The sequence below is a fragment of the Zosterops lateralis genome, assembly GCF_965231275.1.
Source record: "Zosterops lateralis genome assembly, chromosome: 6".
Taxonomy (NCBI): domain Eukaryota; kingdom Metazoa; phylum Chordata; class Aves; order Passeriformes; family Zosteropidae; genus Zosterops; species Zosterops lateralis.
This window is the reverse complement of record NC_139761.1, coordinates 24981245-25004577: the sequence shown is the minus strand read 5'-3', so window position 1 is coordinate 25004577 and position 23333 is coordinate 24981245. Positions and strand designations below refer to the sequence as shown.

Genomic DNA, 23333 nt, shown 5'->3' with positions numbered 1-23333 from the left:
TTCTGCAGTAGCCAGAAGGTGGCATCGCCAGGACACATAGGTTATTCTCTGCAACTTTGTGTCATTTTTCAGGGATGGGGGAAGGGCTCACTTCCAGATTGGTGTAGCATGGCAGAAGGAACAGTGGGCTATTGTTAGGGATGGGGTGTGCCTGTGTCCCTGTGAACTGTTTGCCTATTTCTTGTACCTTCTGTCATTAGTATTGATGTTCCTGTTGCTGCTATTAATTTTCTTATCTTACTGTTGTTTCCAGTAAATTGTTGTTATCTCAACCCATGCCTTTAATGTCTCCAGTCCTCCTCTCCAGCCTGCCGAGGGGAGGGGGTGTGATCAAGCAGCACATGGTTTGGAGTGGTTTCAGTGGGAACACTGAAGTGGAAAATACCATTTTTAAACCACCACAACAAAATATTTAGTTATCCAAAATATAAAAATAGGGTTATATATGAAAGCTTTATGGACAAATGATGTGAAGCCAGAAAGTTCTATTAAAAAAAAGAAAATAAATGTCTTTGGGTTTTTAAGAGGCAGAAAGCATCAGGAAGTGATCCGTATTTTTCTCCTCTTAGATTTGACAAATGACAAATACCATAGCCTGATCAGCTATGATATTTTGGGGCCATAATGCAAAGCCATTTCAATTGCTTCTGAACAAGGAGGTTGGCCAACAAAGTTGAAATGTGACATTTTCACACTCCCTTTGAAAAAATATGGTATCTTCTAATGATATGTTGGTCATTTGACTCAGAAATTATCTATTTAAATAAAAAATGGAATCCTAACTACACACAGACTAAATTAGAAGTGAGGTGAGATGGGGGAGTCTGGAGGTATCCTAACATATGCACTGCCATGACTAATCTCATGTATCAGTTCTGACTTTTAAAGGTGAAAAATTCACCAAGGAGAAGCCTGAAAGGATGCTGCATGGTAAGACTACTTCAGATCTTCTGGCTTTATCACACCTCATTGTCTGGATCAACACTGCCCTTAGTGTTGTCTCTGTGAATGACCACAGGGGAAAATATAATTCATGCATGTTGGTAAATTTTGATGGTATTCTGAGATAGTTCAGTTTGTCCCACCTGACCTTCAGGGAAGAGGGCAATCATCTTTGTAAAGCTTGTGCCCTTTGCCATTCTTAGAAATTTCAGTCCAAATCTGGCCAAGCTGTCCGTCACGCTCAGCAGCTTCACTAGAATCAAGTCAATTAAGTCTCTCACTAATTTTGTGAAATAGAGGAAAGGAAGCGAGAAGCAGATGTAGAAAGACTGCAAAAGTAGCTGCAAAGCAAGGCAGAAAGGTGAGGAAGAGATGGTCTAAAGACTTAGGAGACCAGAACTGGGTAGAACTAAGAAGCATGAGAAAGAACATGGCAAAAAAAAAGAGATTAAGTTTATGGAAAAACAGCAGCCAAGTCCATGTCCAGTGAAGAATGTTCTTCAGAACCTAGCTGGAATCGTGTGTGCTAGGTAAGCCTATTTCTCTCTGCCAAATAACAGTGAAACCCACTGGCAAAATTCCTAGTCTTTCCACTAGTGGAGATTGAGGCAGAGCTAAGAGAGCTTACCATTCCTACAAACCACTGTCCTATCTCAGTCTGCAGGAGGTGGTGGTTCTAGAGCTTGCAGTTTGATTATGTATCCTAGGGCTGTTAATCAGTGTTATAGAAATTCTGTTTTGCCCTATACTTTAAAACAAAAATGGAAATAATTACACAAGGGAAATGTCACAAGAAAATAAAGCCAAAATTTAAAAAAACTTTGAAATGTCAAGATTAAAATTTAATTTTGCCCCCTTGTGTGTATGCATGGAATGCTTTTTAATTGAACAATCATACTACTTTTTCAGTAGACTCATTTCATTAAATGTAAATACTTGATCTCTTTGGGTTTCTAGCAGTCCGCACTGAATTTACTGTCTCAAAGTGCTGAGTGTACCTTCACCCAAGTGAAGGTACTGACTTTAGGACAATAGTTCAGAAATGTGTAAGGTTTCAGCTCCAGCCATTCCAATATGAATTCTCTGGAAAATGTCAGTAAGTTTTGAGGTTTTGCTCTGATTTGGAATAAAAGAAGAGTCCTAAGTTTGGACTGGAGAAAGGATAATAAGAAATTCTTCCAGCCTTGCCAGACACAGATCGCTCACTTCTTTATTTCAGCTTCACTTCCAATCACAAATCACTACTACCAAGTGTGACTCAGATCCTTCTACAGTGACTAAAGCACCATCATTCTCATCTGTGAAGGGGTGTTACAGGGCCAAAAAGATTATTAGTTTCAATGTTTCAGACCAAGGAAGCAGCAGAAGAAAATACAAGCTGTTGAACTTGATTTTTAATTGTGCAAGGCTGAAGCATCATTCCCTCTACATTCTCCTGCTTCCCTGACTGTATGGTGGCAACCCCACTTATTCTGGGAGCGAGGCAGCATTTTCTGAATGCAGGCTTGAAAATACAGGAATGACTGTTGGGACCAAAAAGCCTGATGCTTTTGTCACAAGAAATATACTATGATGAATGTAGAGGGGCCTCTTCTTTAGAAATTTACTGTAATAAGGTATTTGTCTTAGTAGGAAGACAGGGAACAAAAGAAGACAGAAAAAACGAACCCAAGACATGAGTACATTTTAAAGATCAGAATCTTAGCATCATGAGGTCAATAGGCCCTTCAATATAATTGAGCTTATCATTGACAGATCCCTCAACCTATTCTGGTGTCACAGAGATCTGGTTCACTCAATATCTGCATAGGACGAGTTACTCTATTTAGCAGAGTATTTGCAGTTACTCAATTTAACAGAAACAGCACAAGGTAAAAAACAAAGAGACAACTGAATTGCATTCTGTGATTAAGTACAGGTAATTCTCAATTTCTTTAAATGTACACATTCACTACACTAGTCAGGTTCCTACACATGGGAAGGTGGACTTGTCAGATATTTTGACAGGGCAAACTAAGCTTCTAGATAAAACAGCAGCTGTCACGATCACATTACACTGAAGAGCAGTCCCAATAAAAAAGGAAACAGCTTTTGCTGATATCTGAGCCTTTGATAAAATAAGTCCAAGAAAATACAGTTTGTTACTGAATGGCATGTTCTCTATTTGCTCTGATTCTCATAACTTAAACAACAACAACAAAAAAAAGGCCAATGGCATTACAACAACAAAATGGTAACACCTGGTGATGGGCTGTAGCAGCCTCATAGTTTCTAAGATCTCCCTTAAATGAAAAAATGCATAGAGTATTTTATAAAAATAAACATATTCAGAAGTAGTAATCATGGAGATCATGATCCAATAAAAGAATTCAGTCTATAATATCTAAAATGTGGATTTTTTTTCTTAGTCTCTTCTGGTCAGTCATTTTTTATTAAAAGAAACCCCATAGAGAAATGAAATATTTAGTATTTAAAAAATGTGATGTACTCTTAGAAGCTGGTTAGAAATTTTCAGATGACATGGACACATCTGGCTGGGAGCTTGCAAGGTTTTGTCTGAATCATCTTGAGGTTGATGAATGCATGTGCATTCCCAGGCAGGACTCCAGCACCACTCCTGTGTAATCCTGGCACAGTTCAGTGCTCTGTACCTCTTTTAAGAAATTCACCTGTTGCAGGGGCCCTGGAAATTTAGGAGTATCTATTTTTTCAATGGCACTGATGGTGAACTCTTCCTTGGGATCACAGTCCATCAAAAATCTGGGTCACCTGCAGCAACGTAGCTCACAGGTCTGCCTCTGCTAGAACTGGAAACCAGTGGTTTCCAGGCTAACCCCAAGCCCTTTCTGGCAGGTGACTGCAGTGTTATTTTATACCCGCTCAGGCTTTAGAATTTGTGTCCTCTAGAGTCAGCTTGGAGGCAGATGGTTCGGTGCTACTCCAGGTACTCTGTCCTGGAGCTGAGTATGAGAGTTCCAGGAGCCCTAGATGGAACAGAGATCAGGTTGCAAGCAGGACTGCCAGAGCACCCCCAGCTGACTGCAAGCACAGTCAGGCAGATGTGGGGCCAGGTTGATTGACTCTGATGCTGGGTCACAGTGTGTTGCATGTCTGTCCTAGGAAGCTGCTGGCTGCTCCTGACACTGATGTCTCGGTCACTTCCACTGCACAATGCAAGGTCCAGAAGAATGTGGCTCCCAGGACAGGACATTGTGTTTCATGGTATGCAGACACACACATGCATGTGTGCAGATGTGAAACACATCACAAGCTCCTATTAATGAGATTCCTACAGAAAATTATTAACTTTGATAGAAAGGTTAAGTTAAAATCCAGTTTCTAAAAAATCATAACCTCATTTCAGATCATGCTAGAGAATACCAATTTTAAAATATAGAAATGGCCACTGTAGATAAATGCGACTCTGTAGCACAAAAAAGCAGCCTTGCTTCACCCTGAAAGAATGAATTCGAGGAAGAGGACAGAATGACTTGACTTGGAATGAGACTTCTGAGAAGGAATAGGCAGAACTTCAACAAATACACTAGAATATAGAATACATACTAGCCATACAAAAGTGTCTGGTGCTGAATATTCACTAGGTCCCTTGACAGGAAATGTGGCAAGGACTGGTATCCCTGGTTATTGTTTTTAATGTTTGTTTGTTTTTAGTGTTTATAGTTACAGATTTTTTCTATTCAAATGTTTTCATACTTTAAGTTATGTTACTATTTTTTATACTGCTTTAATTAAATTACTTACTTTTAATTTTGTTTACCTTTTGTCTCAACTATTTCCACTAGCATAATTATACCACTTATTATACTTTGAAATTGCACCTCATTTCTAGTTATAGTTTGTATTTTAAAGTAAAGGAGCCTCAACATTTTAACATCTCTCAGTCATTATTTCTGTAGTCTTACCATAATTCCTATATAATTCAGAATTGATTTCTGCATATATTTTGGAATTGAGAAACAAATTTTCAGGTAACAACTTGCCAAACTATTCTTACAGAATTTATTTCATTTAGATTTACAGTTTTTCCATGGAAGCACTTTGATTATCATTAAATAAAGTTTTTCTGAACAGAGGATTTCAAGTGTTACACATTCTTCTTCTCCATCTCTCCTAGGTTATCACTCCAGAATGTCTTACAACATCAATGAAAGACAGTACGGGATACAAAACACACCACTGCCATCCAGTACTACTTATTCATGCTGAGAAACAAAGGTCAACACAATAAAGTGTTACTCATTCAACAACTGTCTCTATCATTAGTTACCTTAATCCCAGAACCAGTGTTAGTGCTTCATGCAGACCTGAGGTTAGTAAAAGACTAAAACTTTTAGAAGATGTAGTGGTCATTTCTCAATCAGTGTGAAATTCTTTTTAGTGTGAACAAGGGCAACAAGGAAAGTTTGCATACAATTTGGTTACAAGCTTAGTGTTCTAGTAAAAGTAAGAGGAACAAAGGGTTTTTTTGGACACTTTGTCTTACCTTCAGATAAACAGAACTGATATTTAATGATCTAAAAAGAGGGGAAATAAAATAATGAAATAATCATAAGGAGTTCAAGAAATGTCAGAACAGGAAGGCCTTGAGTTACTCATTTTCTTTTACCGATTTTCTTATTAGTAACAAAAAATGCAGTATCCTCTTATAAAACAGGTATTTTACTGAAAAGTAAAAATTACCTTAAAACCAACTTTGTGACTAATAACCTGGGAACAAAATTAAGATTGCAAGGCTCAGATTTTCAGTTTAAAACTTTACATACTAAACATGTAGCGGGCCTTGAAACTTTCTTATGAGGAAGGTGCACTTAAAAATGTTTCTACCTGAACTAGCCTAGATGACAGTACCAAGGTTTCCAAGCAGACTTGACACAGGGGATTGTGATAAAATTTGCTGTAAAAATCCAGGGTCTGGTTGCTATATTAAAGCATCCTGCCAAATCTTAATGCCAGGGATTGGCTCATGATGCCAGAAAACAGAAACTTTGCCCACGCTGTCAAACCTGTATAGTTCTTTCCAATTAATGATAACTCTTCATGATGCGCAAATGTCTGAATTTTTAGTCTTTATAAGTAAGGATACTGCATTTCAAGTAAGGTTTTATAAAAACTATTTGTTATTTCTTACCCGTCTCTGAGGGCAAATGTTGATAAGGTGCTGGACAGAAAACCTGAGCAGCAAAATCTTCAAATGTTGTAGGCTCTAGATGATGTTGAACAATTGTTTGCAGGTATCGTGCTCTCTCCTCGTAACTGAGTTAGCCAAGAATTAAGGATGAATTTATATCATGTATTGTAAGTGCTAAATATCAGTGCCTAGCAATCAGAATTCTCATTTTTGTTAAATACATATCATGTATTTCAGTGACTGTACACACTTATTTTTAATTCTTTATATGACTGTGATATTGTCTGATGCACTGACATAATATTAAGTGTAAGATAAACGTGATTAATGTAAACCTTATGGTTCAACTGCATTCTTTTCATGTCTGATGCAGAACTTTCTGAAACTGTTTACAAACAGCAACAACTGAAGTACTCTCTTAAGTAACTAATTTGCCTGTATTCTGGTCACAATTAAATATAAAAACATTTCAGTTTTTAGGACGTGTAGCATGAAACATACCTTAGCATTAACAAAATAAATGACTTTGCACTTTTCCATCATAAACTGCTTTCACAATCCCTAAACACACTCACATTTAAGACAAATATAGTGAAATTTCAGTAAAGGGGAAAAAACACCTTGTCAATTTTGTCTTTAAAACAAGCAAGAATATCTGTAAAGAATCCACAGGACCCTTAAATACTGGTTAACAGGGTGTTGGCAGGGCACTGAGAGTAAAATACTGTACTTCTTTTTTCCTGTCTTCTCCCCCTCTAATATTACTGACAAGAGACTGGTATCTTGAAGTGTTGTTGTTTTTGAAGAACCCTCTCCAGGCTTCTTGTTCCAGCAGGCCCGGTTGTGCTGTTAGCACAGAGAGAGCGAGAAAAAGAGGGAATATTTCTGCTGTTCATGAAAGCAACTATGGAAATGGCTGTCAAAATGTAGAGCAGCAGGCAGCAACATACAATTATCAAGAAAAACTACCATGCTGACTTCATGTTGTATAGTTGCTGAACTGAGAAATCAGTTAACCTTTTCTCACACAACTTTCAGAGTCCTCCAGCTGGACTCAGTATGTTGAATGAGGGAAACCTTCTCCAGTTATCTTACACAAACAGAGAATGATCAGAAATTTTCCTTGATATTTACACTTGTGCCCACTTTTCCCCCCCGTATTTTATTTGCAGATAGTGAGGTAATTTTCTCCTTACATAGTTCTGCTTTCCAAAAGAATACCCCAAACAAATCAGCATGCTGTGGAGGAATGCATTCAAAATAGGTTTCCTTTAAAATTCTGGGGCCTGATTTCAGGTCTGCTGCTCTTTTTGGGGGAATCAGGGACAGTGAGGAAACTATCTTTCTGACTCAATTTCACCACCTGTGAAATGGGGATAATACTCACATTGCACATAGTTTTTTAGCAATCCAAACATAAAAATTGCATTACACGTGATAAGCATTTTTAATTACTAGTGGTAACATTTAAAATAAATAATGATACTATTTTCAGTTATAAGCAATAAAATTCCCAACACCCAATGAAAGTTGGAAACAATAATCTTCATATTATCTTACAAAACTACACTTCTACAATTACAGAACTTTTCCTACTCAATTTTTCTGTCATTTTTTTCTGTGCAATATTTACTGTAGATTTTACAGTCTATCTAAATATGAAGAAATATAGAGAATATATTATCTAGAAACATGTTTCAGTGAATTAAATTATTTCTATCGCATTTCCTTAGGCCATAACTTGGTTACATAGTGAAACTGGGAAACAGTTTTCCCTCCAAAATCTGTGCTCTGAATTCTTTCTGACACCAGAGACAGCTGAACCACAGCAGAAGCCTCAGTTTGGGGAAGCTATAATAGAAGCACTGGGACAAGAGAAAATATAAAAATCTCCCATTGTAATGATTCTTAGGTTGGGGGATAAACACAGTATTGAGCCTGAACAGAGGACAGTAATATAGCACAGTTTTTAAGAGGCTATGTATAAGTGGTAGAGGATGAAACTGATGGTTCAAGTCTAAATAATACTACGTATCTCACAACTTGTTGAAAAGCATTTTTTTTTTCATTGGGGGAGATTCACAGCTGCTGAATTTTCTGCAGTTAATAGAGTCCTTTGATTCACAGCAGTGCCCCTTGCACAAAAAATACTGGCCTTTGTGTATTACCAGAAACTAATTTTCTATTTGGCTGAAAAGGGAAAAATGGGGTTATTGCTTCTCCCTCCTACAGAGCTTTTCATTATGCCTGATGCACTCAACTTCTAAGCTCTTCTGAGAAAAAAAAAATAACTGAAGAGGCAAGAGGTAGAAAAATGAGCTTGTTAGCACATTAGAAGTGAAGTATCTTGGTGGGCCCTAGAAATTCCCAGTGGTGTGTTAACTTATCACTCTATGCATGCTGGCACTGATAGTCTCCCAATTGATCACTCTCTTTTCGCACCAAAGGTGCTGCCAGGAAGCAAAGGCTGAAGGCCCACAGGAGAACAGGCTGCTATCAAAACAAGCTGTTTTTAAAAGTCTGCTTGAATGGGTAAAATGTTTCATGAAAAAGTAGGGTAGAGACACCTACTTGCTTTTAAAATGCTCTACATTCAGAGGTCTCTAAAGGAAACCTTTTAGTTTATCCTATTATATCCAAAGCTTGTACACAAATAAGGCAAAATGAAGGAAAGTTACTGCTTTGAACATGACAAGGACATTCTTTTTCTCTAGTCTTGGTACCATCTCCTAACCAAATACAGAAGTCTCAAGACAGATGCTGACTGAGGACGATAATGATGTTTTTGTTACACAGTGAAGGAGAATATGTTTATATTGGTTCTAGAAGTCTAATGCACACCCAGAGAAAAGTAATTCAGCTACCTGGGTTGCTGCTCATCCTAACAACCCACAAAACCATCTGCAGCTTATTAAAAACATAACCTACCTGAAAAACAAAAAAATTCTGAGGCAAACATCAAGTCCAAAGCTTGCTCTACTTTGCACTAAGAAATTACACACTCCTCAGAAGAACTCTGTTTCTGTATTAGAGACTACATAGATGAGATACTTTTATCTTCTATTCATTTATACTTTGAGAACATCCTAGCAATTTTGAAGCACCAGTTGTATATGCTTTTTTGGATGAGTTAATCTAGTTCTACACTGTATTTTAATGCAACTGTCTGCAGGAGTGACCATAAACCCATGGTAGCTAATGTCTACATTACTTCTAATAGGCTAGACATTTATTTCTTTAAAACATTGCTCTCTAGGAAAGACTTATTAGCCCTTACAGATTGAGTGGCACACACAAACTCAATGGCTAGTAATAATAGGGCAATGCAAGCTGTATTCTTACTTCGAGTGGATGTTGCCACTGGCATCAGCAATTAAGATGGAATGGGAAGGATGCACAGACAAACCAGTGGAGAAAGACTGGCACAGATAGTGACAAAACACTTAAACAACAGTATTGTGGGCTTTTTGCTTCTGAAGAAGGTGCTAACTGGAACAAAATAGAATGAATAAAAATGTATAATATACATTAATTATGCAGGCACTCGCCCAAATGTGTCAGCTAAAAACTTGCAGATGCCTAACTGCAAAAAATCTAACAAAAAAAATCTAATAACTTCATTATACTTTTTCAGAAGAACCTGTTTCTGAAAAATAGAATCAGTAGCAGAAAAAATCAGGAATCGTATCTTTACAGGTCACTCAGGTTGTAGTCACTCCAGTGAATATTTAATTTACATTATGATCCCTTTTATTTACTCTCTAAATCTGTAATTATTTCTATTAATAATTATCTGAAAAGATCTATTATTTGACAATACTGTACTTTCTATCAGACTTTGAAACAAGCACTGAAAGTCTGGCTGTCAGATCACTGACTTATGCCCAATCTTTCTCATTGGCATCATTTCATGTCTTCACCTAATAGTTCTCCATCTCTGTTGATTGTATCACTTCCAAGCTTTAGATTCCTATGGCAAAATACATCTACGTCTTGCAGACTCTATGCAGGATCTAAGCTAAAACTTTTTCTAGCCATCTATGTGAACAAATTACCTAGGCTCTTACCTCACATCTCAGTTACTGCCATATCCTTTTCTCTGGCCTAAATAAATGCATTTTTAATCCTTTTATAATCTACTCAGTGCACTGCAGAATCCACTTTCTGTATGTACTGCTTAAGATGGTGCATTCTCTCAGATACTGCCATCAGTCTGCCACTCCCTAGTGCAAATGCAGGCTACTAATTTGAACTTTATAGTCCATACCCATTCCATCTATTTTACCAAAACCACTCACCTCCAGTCAGTTAATGCAGTCAATCTCACTAATCTTGACATCTTTGTAAAGGCACTTTTGTACTTTCTTCTATGTGGCTTAATGTGCAGCATCAGGTCTCCACAAGTGTCCACAAACAATCCCCCCCCCACAAACTATCCCTTTGCTATGATTATTGATTTTTCACAATTTATTGTGTCATTCTGACGACATATTTTCTTTCCATTCTTCTTCACACTTCTCAGTTTTACAGCTGACTAAAACGCATTACAATAAATCTATCCAGTTCTTTTAGTTAAGGAGTGGGTGTATGATTACTGCTACAGTCATTGACAGAATACCAGTCCTAAAATGACATAACCTAAGGCTGCAAAAAAATGAAGAAAAAAATAGTTTAAACATGTAATAAGATTTCCAAGACTTTATTTAAGGATATAGCACTTCACAACTATGTAATCTATCTATTACCAGAACAACTAAGTGTTAGATTCTCAAATGAGCTGGAGAAGAAATTCTACTGCCTGCTCCAAAAAACATTTGATAACAAATTGCTTCCTGAGCACAGACTGGAATCCAGGGACTCTCCTCTCCCAAAAAAGCACCATAATGATTAGACTATATAGATAAGCATGTATATTTTCTTTGATTAAGAAGAAGTCTTATTGTATGAAACAAAGAACAATTTCAGCAGTGTTGAAGCAAAACACTGTCATGAAAGCTTTATTCAGAAGTCTTCCCTCCTCATACTTGTGTATTTGTATATATGTGCAGTATACATGTGTAGTATTAGGTACATATATTGGTAGGTACCTGGTTTGGTTCCAGAGCTGGGAAAAAAAAGGGTTTTAATGATTGCCTTGAAATACCTCTTAGAAAAAAAAAGCTAGAACATGCGTTTCTAAATAGTAAGATGGATTTTTTTCAGCTCAAATTACAAACTCCTCTCAGAAATACATGTACAGCTGCATCCCTGGCAGTTCCAACTGTTAGCAAAACCATCTAAGAAGTCAATATATATTGATATGATTGTGGAGAGTATGACTTTGTTAGCCAGGCATTTGGAAAATAATTTAAGACAAGCAGAAACTGAACTGCTGCTCCATCCTTATGCAGAAAATGAAAATCCTACACCAGAGATACTTTCTTGTAGGATCAACGGACAATTGTGAGAGGTTTTTAATTGCATATATACAAAATTTACATAAAAGAGATTAACAATATTTTAAGAAAAGCCATATAAGAAGGAACTCTCTTGTTTACTACATTTTCCCCCCTCAGCAAATTTAGAAGCATACATCATTTTTTATAGGAAAAAAACCCCAAATCTGTAGTATTGTCAATGTATAAAAACGCTCCTAGGTTAATAGGGACCAAAGTAAAAAAAGAAACAGTGAAACACAGTGAAGAGCGTATTTTGGTAGGAGATTTTAAGTTTTTTTGCTCTCTGGCCTCAAAAGGTGTGCAAACCCCACAGAATTAATTGATACAACTTGAGGTACTTAAAATGATGAAAGAATTGATTTTATTTGGCACATTTTTCCTAGCAAATTTCAATTCCTTAGATCAAAGTGTGAAAGGATAATGGCCTCCCCTATGAAGATAACAAGTACAGGTTAGGATCAAGGTTTTAAGCTGAAAGGAGAACTTAGTCCCAGCAGAACTTGACTTCTACAGGAAGATGAGACAAAACCCACACACATCACAGAAATGGAATTTTTTTCTGGGAAATCTCACTCTAAAAGAAGAGACTGTGCAGTGGTTGTAAAAACAGCTGAACTCACACTGAGTCACAGCAATTTGTAGTCTTTGTTGGCTCTTAGAGTTAAGGATGTAAGTCGGGCTGCTATTGATCCAGTGCTGGAAGCCCTGCAAGTAGCAGTGTTTTGTATGTAGGTGGGTGATCAGCATCAACTGAGAGGAATAGTTAAAGTTCTCTTATATTCTGAAAAATGACTCTGTAGAAGTGGTATCATGGTGTTCCCTATTTATTGCATTTCAGTCACTTCCACATCTAGTTTGCACAGTATACAAATAAAGAGGGTTTTTTCTCTTCCAGCTGCATCTTCTGTTTACTCAAGTCGCCTTGATATCTCAAAGTCAGTCTGGGTTCTTTTGTGTTTCTTAAATGCTGTCAATACTGAAAATGGCAAATAAATATTTAGCTAGGTGCATCTGTTTACACAGCTATGCTGTAAATAAAAGAAGCTTCTGCATATGCAACTGGACTTAGCCACAACACCAGTGATTCATAAGGCAGAATTCAGTTCACTCTCCTCCTATCTCATGCAAGTTATTTAAGTGAAAGAGAAGAAAAAAATTACTATGCTTGACTAGGCAGGTTAAAGAATTAAAATTTTTATAGTCTTTTAAGGTGATTTTTTCCTACTGAACCACTTTTTCAAGACAGCTCTTCTGCAATAAAATGTAACAATATATTTTCTTACTCATAAAAATAGAACATAAACCTCAGAGAAAAGAAAAATGTATTTCAAAAGTAAACTTGTATGTTGCATTTGGTGAAAACATTTTAAAACTGCAGAAGGGGCTCTCTTAATTATCCAAAATCAATAATTTTTAAAAGTAATGTATATGTTACAATCTACTAATTAATGTAGAGATCTCACTAATAAAATGAGAGTGTATATGAAAAACAAGTAACAGACAAAACTGTAGAATTTAAGCAAGCCTAAAATGTATTATCTAACATATTTAATGACATTATTTTTCAGCTCAAGCTGTAACTACAAAGGGGTTTTTGAGGCAATTTTTGTGGTATATCTCTTCATGAAGAAAATAAGGGAATATATAATAGCTACATTTATAAAAACTAATTCCATCATTCCAGATAGTGCAATTTGTTTCCAAAACATAGTTGCATCATTCTTTGAATAAATATAATGAAAATTACTTTTAAGGTTTTATACTACTAAACAGTTAAATAAATCTGTGATAAATTAAGTATTATCAAGCACTTTTGCCATTTGGAGGAGTTTTTTTATTTAAGATTACTTATCTTACAGTTAAAAGAGATAATTTATATCTACTCCATGGTTATATGGTTAAAAGTCCTGCAATGTAAGTGTAGGCGAGATAAAGCTGCAGCCATTGAGCGTCTCCATGTAAATGGTATTGTTTTCTGCCTGTTTACTAATACACTACATACTGAAAGGCATTGACTTTATTTGAATTTATGTAAGAATTTTAATTTTTACAGTGTGGGCAGTTTCAAAATCGCTAAATTACTGTAAGAAATTCTAACTGATGCTTACATTTTCATTAAAAAACTCAACACATTTAGCACACTGCAAAACTGTCCTTCTAGGAAAATCCTTGCTGTGTTGTTTACTTTTATGTTGTTCCACAAAATCTTACAGCTCTCTAAATTCATCAGTGGTTTATAACATCTTCTAGGAAGAAAAAAGCTGTGATTCATCAGTGCAGACAAAGCTGGGCTTTAATCCATTTCTATAACCATATTGCCAAGTCTATATTGTTTACATTGCGTCTCAATTAAGAGACAGGCAGGACACCTGGTACTTCTTTATCTAAGTCCCACGGGCTGCCAGATGACTCAAAATCCATAACAGGTGCTAAGGCAGTGTGAGTGGAGCACCGTTAACACAAGCTGGAATTGGATAAAATTTGGACTACGCTTAACCACTTAAAACACTCAATTATGAAATGAAAAATGTAACCACTCTATACAAAGGTCTTTTACAGAAGGCTTATAAAGATATGTAGAATTAAAGTGCAAGTGAACTGAACTTCAAATAAATTTTAATTTCAGTATATTCTTTAGAATATAAACTATATGAAAAATTATATTTAAAAGTTGGGGTTCTTTTTAAGACAATAACATAAAAATAACTATTTACTGAATTAATTCTAATTCCTTTCATCTGCTTAGGCAGCAAAAATGACAAAATTATGCTCAGACTTTTCAAAATTAAGGGAAAAAATATCTGAATTAAGACTACTTATCAAATTCTTCAACTCTGTAGAACCCAGAAGTTATTTTATTATAAGGACTTTGGCAAACAGGATCATATAGAAGGATTTGAAAACCAACAATGGCTCAAGTGAAAACCTGTATGATAAAAGATACTCCTTTGCACCAAAAAATCCCGCTACAGATGTCTTTTCAACACTTTTTCATCTAAGGTGACTGAACTACATATTAAGCTTAGACTCCAACAGAACACACTGTATGAGAGAAAAAATGAGTATCAGAAATTTTACAGTGGACAATTACTTAAGAACTATCTGTATCTAAATGTGCAGTAATCCAATTAAGTTTCTATTTAATATTGTAATTATCAAGAACACAATATAGTGATTTTATTACCAGAGTAAGCAGCTACAAAGTACAGTAAACTGTCATTTAAGACAGTGTCAGAGTATCTATGATAAACAGCACATTGGCTTAAACTAATGCACTATATGCCTCTAGGGAATGACAGACTCAGAGACTGGGTTTTAACATCAGAATCTATCCATTAATCTTGACTTAAATATAATCTACTCTGCAGTAAGAGGAAAAATGGGCATTCAATGAATTATCTGTTTGAAATACAGCAGGAGCATACTAATACAAAAATATAGCCGAAAGTATCTGTTTCAGTACCATTTATAGTGTATTGTTGGTTCTACAAACCCTGAACTGCATTTTAGCATGAAGTTAAAAAGTCTGATCAAATGGCTAGCAGGATGGGAAGGACGAATACTTCAGCACTATAACTTTGGCTGGGTGGTTATAAGAATAATGACAATATTTAAAAACACTGCACTCATCCATGTTTTAGTAACAGGCTATGGACATGAAAACAAACTAGTGAAGAAAACAGTGAAGAAAACAGCCCATATGCAGGCAGAATTCCCACTCCAATGAATAGGGAGGATTTGTCTTACTAATGTATCCAAGATGGGAATCAATGAATCTATAAGGTATGTTGTGCTAATTGTTTTGAAGCCCATTACAGCTATCACTGCTTCAGGCTCTCTCTGGAGTGACGGAGCACTGCTCCTGCAGTCAGACAGAAGCACTCACCTGGCAGCTCTGGGTTTGCAGGAGGCAGCAGGGGAGGTGCAGGGCCACCAGCCATGGGACTGAAGTTCATTAAAGCTGTTGTACTAAACACACCAACCAAAGAAGTTAAGGTGTGGGTTGAAGTGATGAACGTGAAATTCTACAGGCCAGAAAGGAACTGCAACCCCATAAACTAACTCCTGATGTTGGGAGAAGGGTTCATCCTTGTTCTGACATCCAGCATTACATCAGTTTTAACTCAAGTAACTAAGGTGTAAAGAATACAGAAGCAAAACTAGTTCTCTACTCTCTGGTATTAGCATGAATGCTTAAGCTCACTGTTTTCATATATTCAAGCATTTAAATTTCTACTTTAAATATCTTTTCTACATATATAGACATATTAATTCCTGAGAAAAACAGCAAATGCCTTTTAATAAGAAGAAATCACTCCAAACTGCAAAATTACACAAATAAAAATTATATTAATATTAAATACTGTCCAGTAAAAAGACTGCACATGCAGGCATGTGTTAATTTGCCATTCCACACTACCAGTAACAAAGGAAACTTCTCTAATGAGAAATTCTGTCATTAATTCCAATCTATACTTCAATGAATTTTACAACTACCTTTTAAAAATTTTATAGTGGATGAGAATGTTTTCTCTTTACCTTGGGTTGCTGCAGTACCAGTAGCATGTAATCTACTTATAAGCCTCTTTGGAGGGGAGTAAAGTCAATTTTAAGAATGATTTTAAAAACTCAAAGTCAGGCTTCTATTTAAATGAAGAAAATAAATATGAATTTTCAATTATTTTGCTCTTTTCATATTTGAAGAGCAACTAGCAAAGCAGCCCGTTTGCCCTCCTCCCTAATGCTGTCAAGCTGTTGAGAACAGTCTGCAGCACTACAATGGTACTATTGTGAACACAGCCTGGGCCATCTTCCCACAGAGAGTTAAGTGGGCAGTTCCTGCTGCCCATGATTGGTGTCCAGTGAAACAATACTTAAGAGCCAGGTTTTATCAGTTCCACGCCAAAGAAGTGAAGCCAGGGAACCCAAGCCTTCATATCATGCTGAACCATATGCCAACCCTGCTGGCCCCTAAGGTTTATCACTAGGAATCAGGATGCATCATGTCCCTTGTGAAATTTCACTTCACATACCTTCTGTGAAATGCATGGCTTTGCTGAAAACTGACCTTTTTCCACAATTGGCACGAACAGATGGATGGTAACTATGGTTTAGTCAGCTGAAATGAAACGATTTTCTAATAGCATGCATTCTTCTGTGTTTGGGAGAAGCATTCAGAAGGAGGTAAATGTATTTGTGACCCATGGATTTATTCAGGTGCAGTTAATCGGCAATTAAACTATTTTCTCAATGTCTACAAAGTATATTGAGATTAATTTGATTGGCCAGGCTATGATTAGGACTCACGTCCTTCAGACTGCCATATGGTAACTCCAATTACTGTAACACTAACTTTTAATCCTTGCTCTATGTTAGCTTAGTCCATTTTTTTACTATGCAGTACATACAGAATAAACTATAATCTTTTTTTGTTATAATTTTGACCCCGGGGAATATTTTTACATGAATTACATTTCATCTCCAGCTATTTCCACATACTGCCAGGTATTATATAAAAGCCCTTTTTCAGTAACTGAAATACAGCTGTAGGAGGACAAAGCCAACCAATGTGCTAGTTTCTATTAATCTGGGGGTTTTTTGGTACCTATGATCTTCTAATCCCTCTGTTGGCACTGGAAAGCATGCCCCAACTGTTTTGATTACCATATGCAGAATGATGTGGAAACAGTTTGCCAATATCTTATACAACTCACCCAAAAACATCACTCTATCTCACAACCATTATGGTTTTGCCAGTTTTGGTTTTCATAAATAATCTCCCACATTTCCCACCAATTTAAATGTCAGAATCAAACATATGGAATGCAACATAGTTCTTTTTTTATATACATGGTTTTTCATGTTTTAACATACAAACCTTGTAAGTTGTTTGCACATGCCTGATTTGTTATGAGGGTGAATTTAAGAAAAGGATTAAATCAATACACAATGCTGTTTTTTGCAATGTAAAACCAGGGCTTAAATAGTTTAAAAACATTTCTTTCTTTACATTCTACAAATGTCAGGAAAAATTGTTTAATCTTCCAGGTGTTTATTCACAGACTTCTGAGAGCTATCAAAGAAATCTATATGAATTTTAACACCTTAAAGGGGCAAGAGTCTTAACATTTTAACAAAGGGCTTTTGTTAGCCAAAATGTTTAATTAATTAATAAGGTTAAGTGGGTATTAACAAAAAACCTGTCACTCTGTGTTACACACTAGGCAATCAACTCTGTGTAACATTGGATTAGTTTATCTTTTTCATTCCAGTTTAAGGATTCGTAGCCTTCTCCCTGCAATTTTTTAAAAAGGGATTTATAGACTTCAAAACCACATTTTATAATTAAAGAGTGATTCCACTGCTAACCTTCAGCTTACAACATACAAAAATTTCCTCTTAAAAGATGTTTATTTTTAAACATATAAGAAGAAAAATTCCTTCCCTCAAGGCATCTGTACTGACATATCCAGACTCAGCAATTCTAGGAGGGTGATAATGCAGGTCACTGCTTTTCAGGAGAGCTCACTGCCCTCCTTCTATTCTAAAACAGAATGCCACTGGCATAAGCCTACCTATATTTTGTTGAGAAATCAGTAGAACCAATATTTCTCCTTCATACGGGTAAATTATATTTATGAAAGAACATAGAAGTAAAATAATCTAGAATATATTTTTACAAACAGTACAAAAAGATTTGAGTCTCCCCTTAAGTGTCTACCATATCAACAGAGCACTCAGGTCTTTATAAGTGCAATTAATAGTAGAAAACTACATTACTACAGTCAATCAGTTTTGCAAACTTGATATTTTGTGTTTTTATCACTTTCAAGAGAGTCTCATGCATTTCATTAGGGAAGAGTAGCTAATAAATAAAGCTGTACTGCTGACTTGAAATATGTTGTAGATATCTTGTGATAACAACAGCATGATTAAATCCATGTGCTTAAACTGTACCCCTTTAACACGTGCTTCAGGCCAGGCAATTTCACCTCAATGCCTGCAAAGATTTTTCTGGAAACTATACTAGGACACAATGGGAAATAAAGTGGTGATTTGAGACAGTCAACATGGCTGTCCTAAGGACAAATCATGCACAAATTTGGTGGCTTTCTACAGCAGTGTTACAGCACTGGTACATGAGACAAGAGCAACTGATGTCATACCTGGACCCGTGCAAAGCATCTGACACTATCCAACATGATATCCTTGTCTCTAAATTTGAGAGACATGGATTTGATGGATGGCCCACTTGGTGGATCAGGAATTGTCTGGATGATCACATTCAAAGAGTTGTGATCAACAAGACAATGTCATGCTTCAGCTTACTCCTCACATTAAAAATACATGAAAACAGAGTGAAATTTTGTGAAATTATGTTCACTACATGAAAAATGTAGCAAACACAGCAGCTTGGTACACACGTCTGCAAGTATTTCTCCAGCAGTTATTTGAAGTGTCTATATGACAAACACTAAGGCAAGAGTTTAAAAGCCTATCACAAATGTTGGCTCAATCAGTTTGTCTCTAGTGGCTAAAATCAAAGGCATTTAAAGCAATGCTTTGGAATTATTCATTGCAAAACAATCCTATTCTTTCAACAGGTAACTAATAAATGTTGGCTGAGAACAGGCTTGCACTACCTCTGAGGTCCAATTGTTACTCAGGACACTGCCTACTTTTGCTCCCTGGTGTTGCATTTTTACTCTAATTGCATGATCAAGCCAATAAATTGGACTCAGGGGACAAAAAACCCTACAAAACTACCTACCCTGACAAAACCAGAGATTTCAAGAAAATGCACTTCAAACAGAACTGTGGCAAGACGAGACAAGCAAAGGAGAGGTATCAAGGCTTGAAAGATAGTCATTAATACTGACAGATTACTGTAATTCTGGCTGTCAAGGTGATCGATTTAAGCAGCATATGCCAATCAATACTCTTCTCATTTACTGAGCAGCATGAGATATATAGTTAGGCAAGATGTCCCTAAGACAGGATTTCAAACCATACTTAACGAACATAAATAGCACAATTTATGCTTTGGAATCTTAGCTTTTTTCATTTAGCCCTTTTTTTTTTTTTTTTTTAATTGGGAAAACTTCAACATGATGTTATTCATACAGAAGTTATTTTACATTACTCTATTGCACTGCATTGCCATCGTGCCAAATCCTTTACATATGATATTTCAAACTGTACTAATTTTCTGTATAATGTATTAAAAATTCATCTTGAACATGAACATTCTTAAATGCAGCAGTTATTTAAGTACTGTGCATTTTGCTTTTTTGACATTAGTGGTTTGTCATTCTGAGCACTTTAGCCATTCATGGCCATACAAGTAACCTGGTATTACATTTTTCTGGTATTTTCCCAGCAATTTTTCTTACAACAACCTCTTTTTGTTCAAAAATACTTGTGAAATCACAGGAAAATACATTAATTTCATGTATTACTTCAGAGGAAAAGTAGAGTAAAGGTAAAGATATAGCTATTACAGTCATTGCATACCTACAAGGAGACACATACACACACACACACACACACACACACACACACACACCTCTACAGAGATATATAGAGATACAAGACTTTCCTCTTACATTTAGGTTTCTTATAATGGGCAGAGAAACTGTTACATGATTCCTTAAATTGAAACACCTGAACAGTCCATTAAAGCAATCATATACTTCTATAGGTGTTGGAAATATTCCAATTTTCATGTTAGATTGTGGTATGCAGGGATTTAATTAATCACTCACATTTATAATTATTAAAATATCAAATAATTTGTCAGCAGAACTAGGATCTGGGAGAACACCCAGAGCAATTCAAAGTACAGGAAAAACTGAACATCATATTCTATCCCTTATGATTCTTGCTTGAACTAGAAAAACAATTTTCACTGCTAGACAGTAAAACAGATTTCAGAAATAAATGTATTTTCTTCTGGAAAAAATAGCAGGGGTCATATGATGAACTCATGTCTCTTACTTGAAATCATATCAGATAAGGCTGCAACAGTAGACATCAGGGATGGAATAAATACTCACTGGAATTCTGAAATTTGTTATTATTTTTTAAAAAATATATAAAGTAGCTTGTAAAAACTGTATAAACATTATTTTTAATGTTAATATCTTCTCACCTGTGATGACAGAAAAATATGAGTAACAGGTATGTTAAAACATCATTAAATGTCCTGTATCAAAAATGCATTGCCAGAAATACAGCAAACTTTCAGACTCTTGGCGTATGGCAGATGAAAAAAATTCTAAACCAGAAAATACTGGAAGAGCAATCTTAATTTCATACACTATTCCTTTTACTATACCAAAACTACAGGAGCGAACATCCCTTATGCCTCTCCCATTTGATACACAGTTGTCATTGATGCAGTACCACTCTATTAACTTTTTTCCTTGGAGATGCTCATGCAGCTTTAAGATAAAAAACTTCTTGGAGAAAGGGAAACTGGCACTGTCAAAATCAGTGCTATCCAGTTTTAACTTTTAAGTTTCTGTACCAGTGAGGAATCTTCAAAACCTTCACAAATTAGTTTGAAAATTCAAATACAACGAATATTCTTAATTAAGTGAAACAAACGTAGCCAAAAATCTGAAGAATACCCTTTGCTCACTGTATGTCATTAAAAAAGAACACTTTCTTCACTTTTCCAGGGCCTGCAATTCTATCCTGAGGTAGGAGATGGTCAAGCAAGAACAAGAAGTGGCAACATTACCAATTCTAATAAAACCTGTTCTTGGGGCAGTTGAGTATTACCTCAAGAAAAAAAAGCTTTTTTTGAGCGATTAGTTTCTAATACAAAGCAAACTTTTAACAAACCACTCACAGACACTACTTTATTCATAAATAAGCTACCGCCTTCTCAGACACCATATGGGGTTAACACCTTCCCTTTCTCTAGAAGACAACTGTCAAAAGATGAGCTACAATACATCAAGTACCAACTGATTAGTCATACGATATCAAGAAAGTTAGGAAGATGTAAAATTTTCAGTTTTGATAACAAATATTAATTTATCCAATGATTCAGGTTAAGATTTACTCCATAACAGTTTTAGATGGAATAATTCAAGCAGCTTTTTTTTTTTTTTTTGCTATTTAAATGAATTAGTTTCATGTGACCAAAAAATCTCCAAAAATAAATGCCAGTTTTTGGCATTAGGTCAAAGATTCTGCAGATTAGAATGAAGTGAAAATTATGCTATGATGAGTAAGGATAAAACAGTAATGAATATTCCAGGTATTCTAAAATACCTATAAATTTTGGATTTAAAAGATGTTAAAGAGAACTTCTAACTGTGTGTTTAGCTTCTTACTGTGTGTCTTAGGTAGCATCTGTAATAGGAGAATACTATGTAAGACAGAAAGTGTCTGAAATGCACTATCTGAAGTGCAGATAATTTGGAATAATTGTGACAATGAAAAAAGTGACACTAATTTTTTCACAATTGCAATTTCACTCCCACAAGGTTTCCAGTATTTGTCCTACTTTGTGCAATAATTGTAAAAAATTGGATCACTGAAGGTGCCTACTATGTCAAGGTGTACCTCTTGGCATCTGACATCTGCTCTTTATTCAGGAAGTTCAAACAAAATTTTATATGAAGCCATAATTTCAATTGTTCCAAATACTTAATATGGGTCCATTTCCCACATATGGTTGATTCTGAATTCAGAATGTGAGAAAGTGCTTGGTCAGAGACATGAACCACGTGTTCACATATCTCAAACTCTTCATATCATGAATTTCAACGCAATTTACTAAACATAGAGAATTTAACAATCCCTAAATATTGGCCTTCTTATTCTGCATCACAGTGAAAATGATTGTTCTCAACATTTAGGTACATTATTACACCTGCATTTACAAGTGTTAGAGGTTTTCCTAGCATATGTGCAGCTTGAGCATACTCAGGAGATAAGCATGCACTTCTTAAGATAATGGCAAATGAATTGAGGAAAAGAAACCCATCAGCTATGAGACAGAGAGGAGGTTACTGCTGCTTCATCAGCAAGACACCACAAGTATTTTGTGTTTGTCATTTGCTTCCATGTGCATGTATGCCACCTGCTCCTGAGGGGGTACTGATACAAGAGAGCCAGGCAACAAAAAAATATTGGGGGACCAGAGAATCCTTGAAGGAGAAACTAAAGCAAATTCCACACACCTGTGCGAAAACTCCACCCAAAATAGCTATATTCTTTTCAGACAGCTACAGCAATGAGTGTGTCAAGAATCAAATGAGCCAGGACACCTGCCATGCATGACTAATGTTTGCTGATAAATTTAGTAAAATTTTAATCTTAGAACATGACAGTATGGAAACACAGTATTCTGAGCAAAGAATAAAACCACAGTGCAGATAAAACCTTTAAAAATCATCAACCAAATCAAATCTTTAAATTGTTTTGCTATCTAAGTATCCTATCAGAAATGTCAAAATAATGTCAGAAAGAGAAGGTGATTGACAGAATATGTCAGTCTCAGAAAGCTACTTCAGACCATACAACACATACTCAAAGTTGAAGAAGACTATAAGAAGGAGATGACCAGAATTTCTGGTATCCATGCAACCATTATTATACCATTCACACATACTACCACTGCCACACTGTGATTAACAGACCAGCGCATTAAGGGAAAAGTTGCAATCAGGTTACGTGAAAAGGACTGAATATCCCTGCTGATTACAAATGACAGCTGATTTTTTCAGTCAGGTCTGCACTTAGAAAATGCACTGTCTTGGAGGGCATAAGCTCTCCTTGGAAGTGGG

The 23333-nt window shown here is 35.9% G+C and overlaps 1 protein-coding gene across 9 annotated transcripts in view; it reads right to left on the bottom strand.

The window, feature by feature from the left end:
• The window catches only part of RALGAPA1 (Ral GTPase activating protein catalytic subunit alpha 1), a 129865-nt gene that overhangs the window by 6583 nt on the left and 99949 nt on the right, over positions 1 to 23333 (bottom strand). For 8 of the 9 annotated variants that reach the window (XM_083863649.1, XM_083863641.1, XM_083863644.1 and 5 more), the window contains one exon: positions 6092 to 6216. In XM_083863649.1, the coding sequence (XP_083719775.1) occupies positions 6092 to 6216 (125 nt within the window). Of the gene's footprint in view, positions 1 to 5446; positions 5478 to 6091; positions 6217 to 23333 lie in introns of all 9 variants that reach the window. The other variant, XM_083863646.1, reaches the window with a different exon arrangement.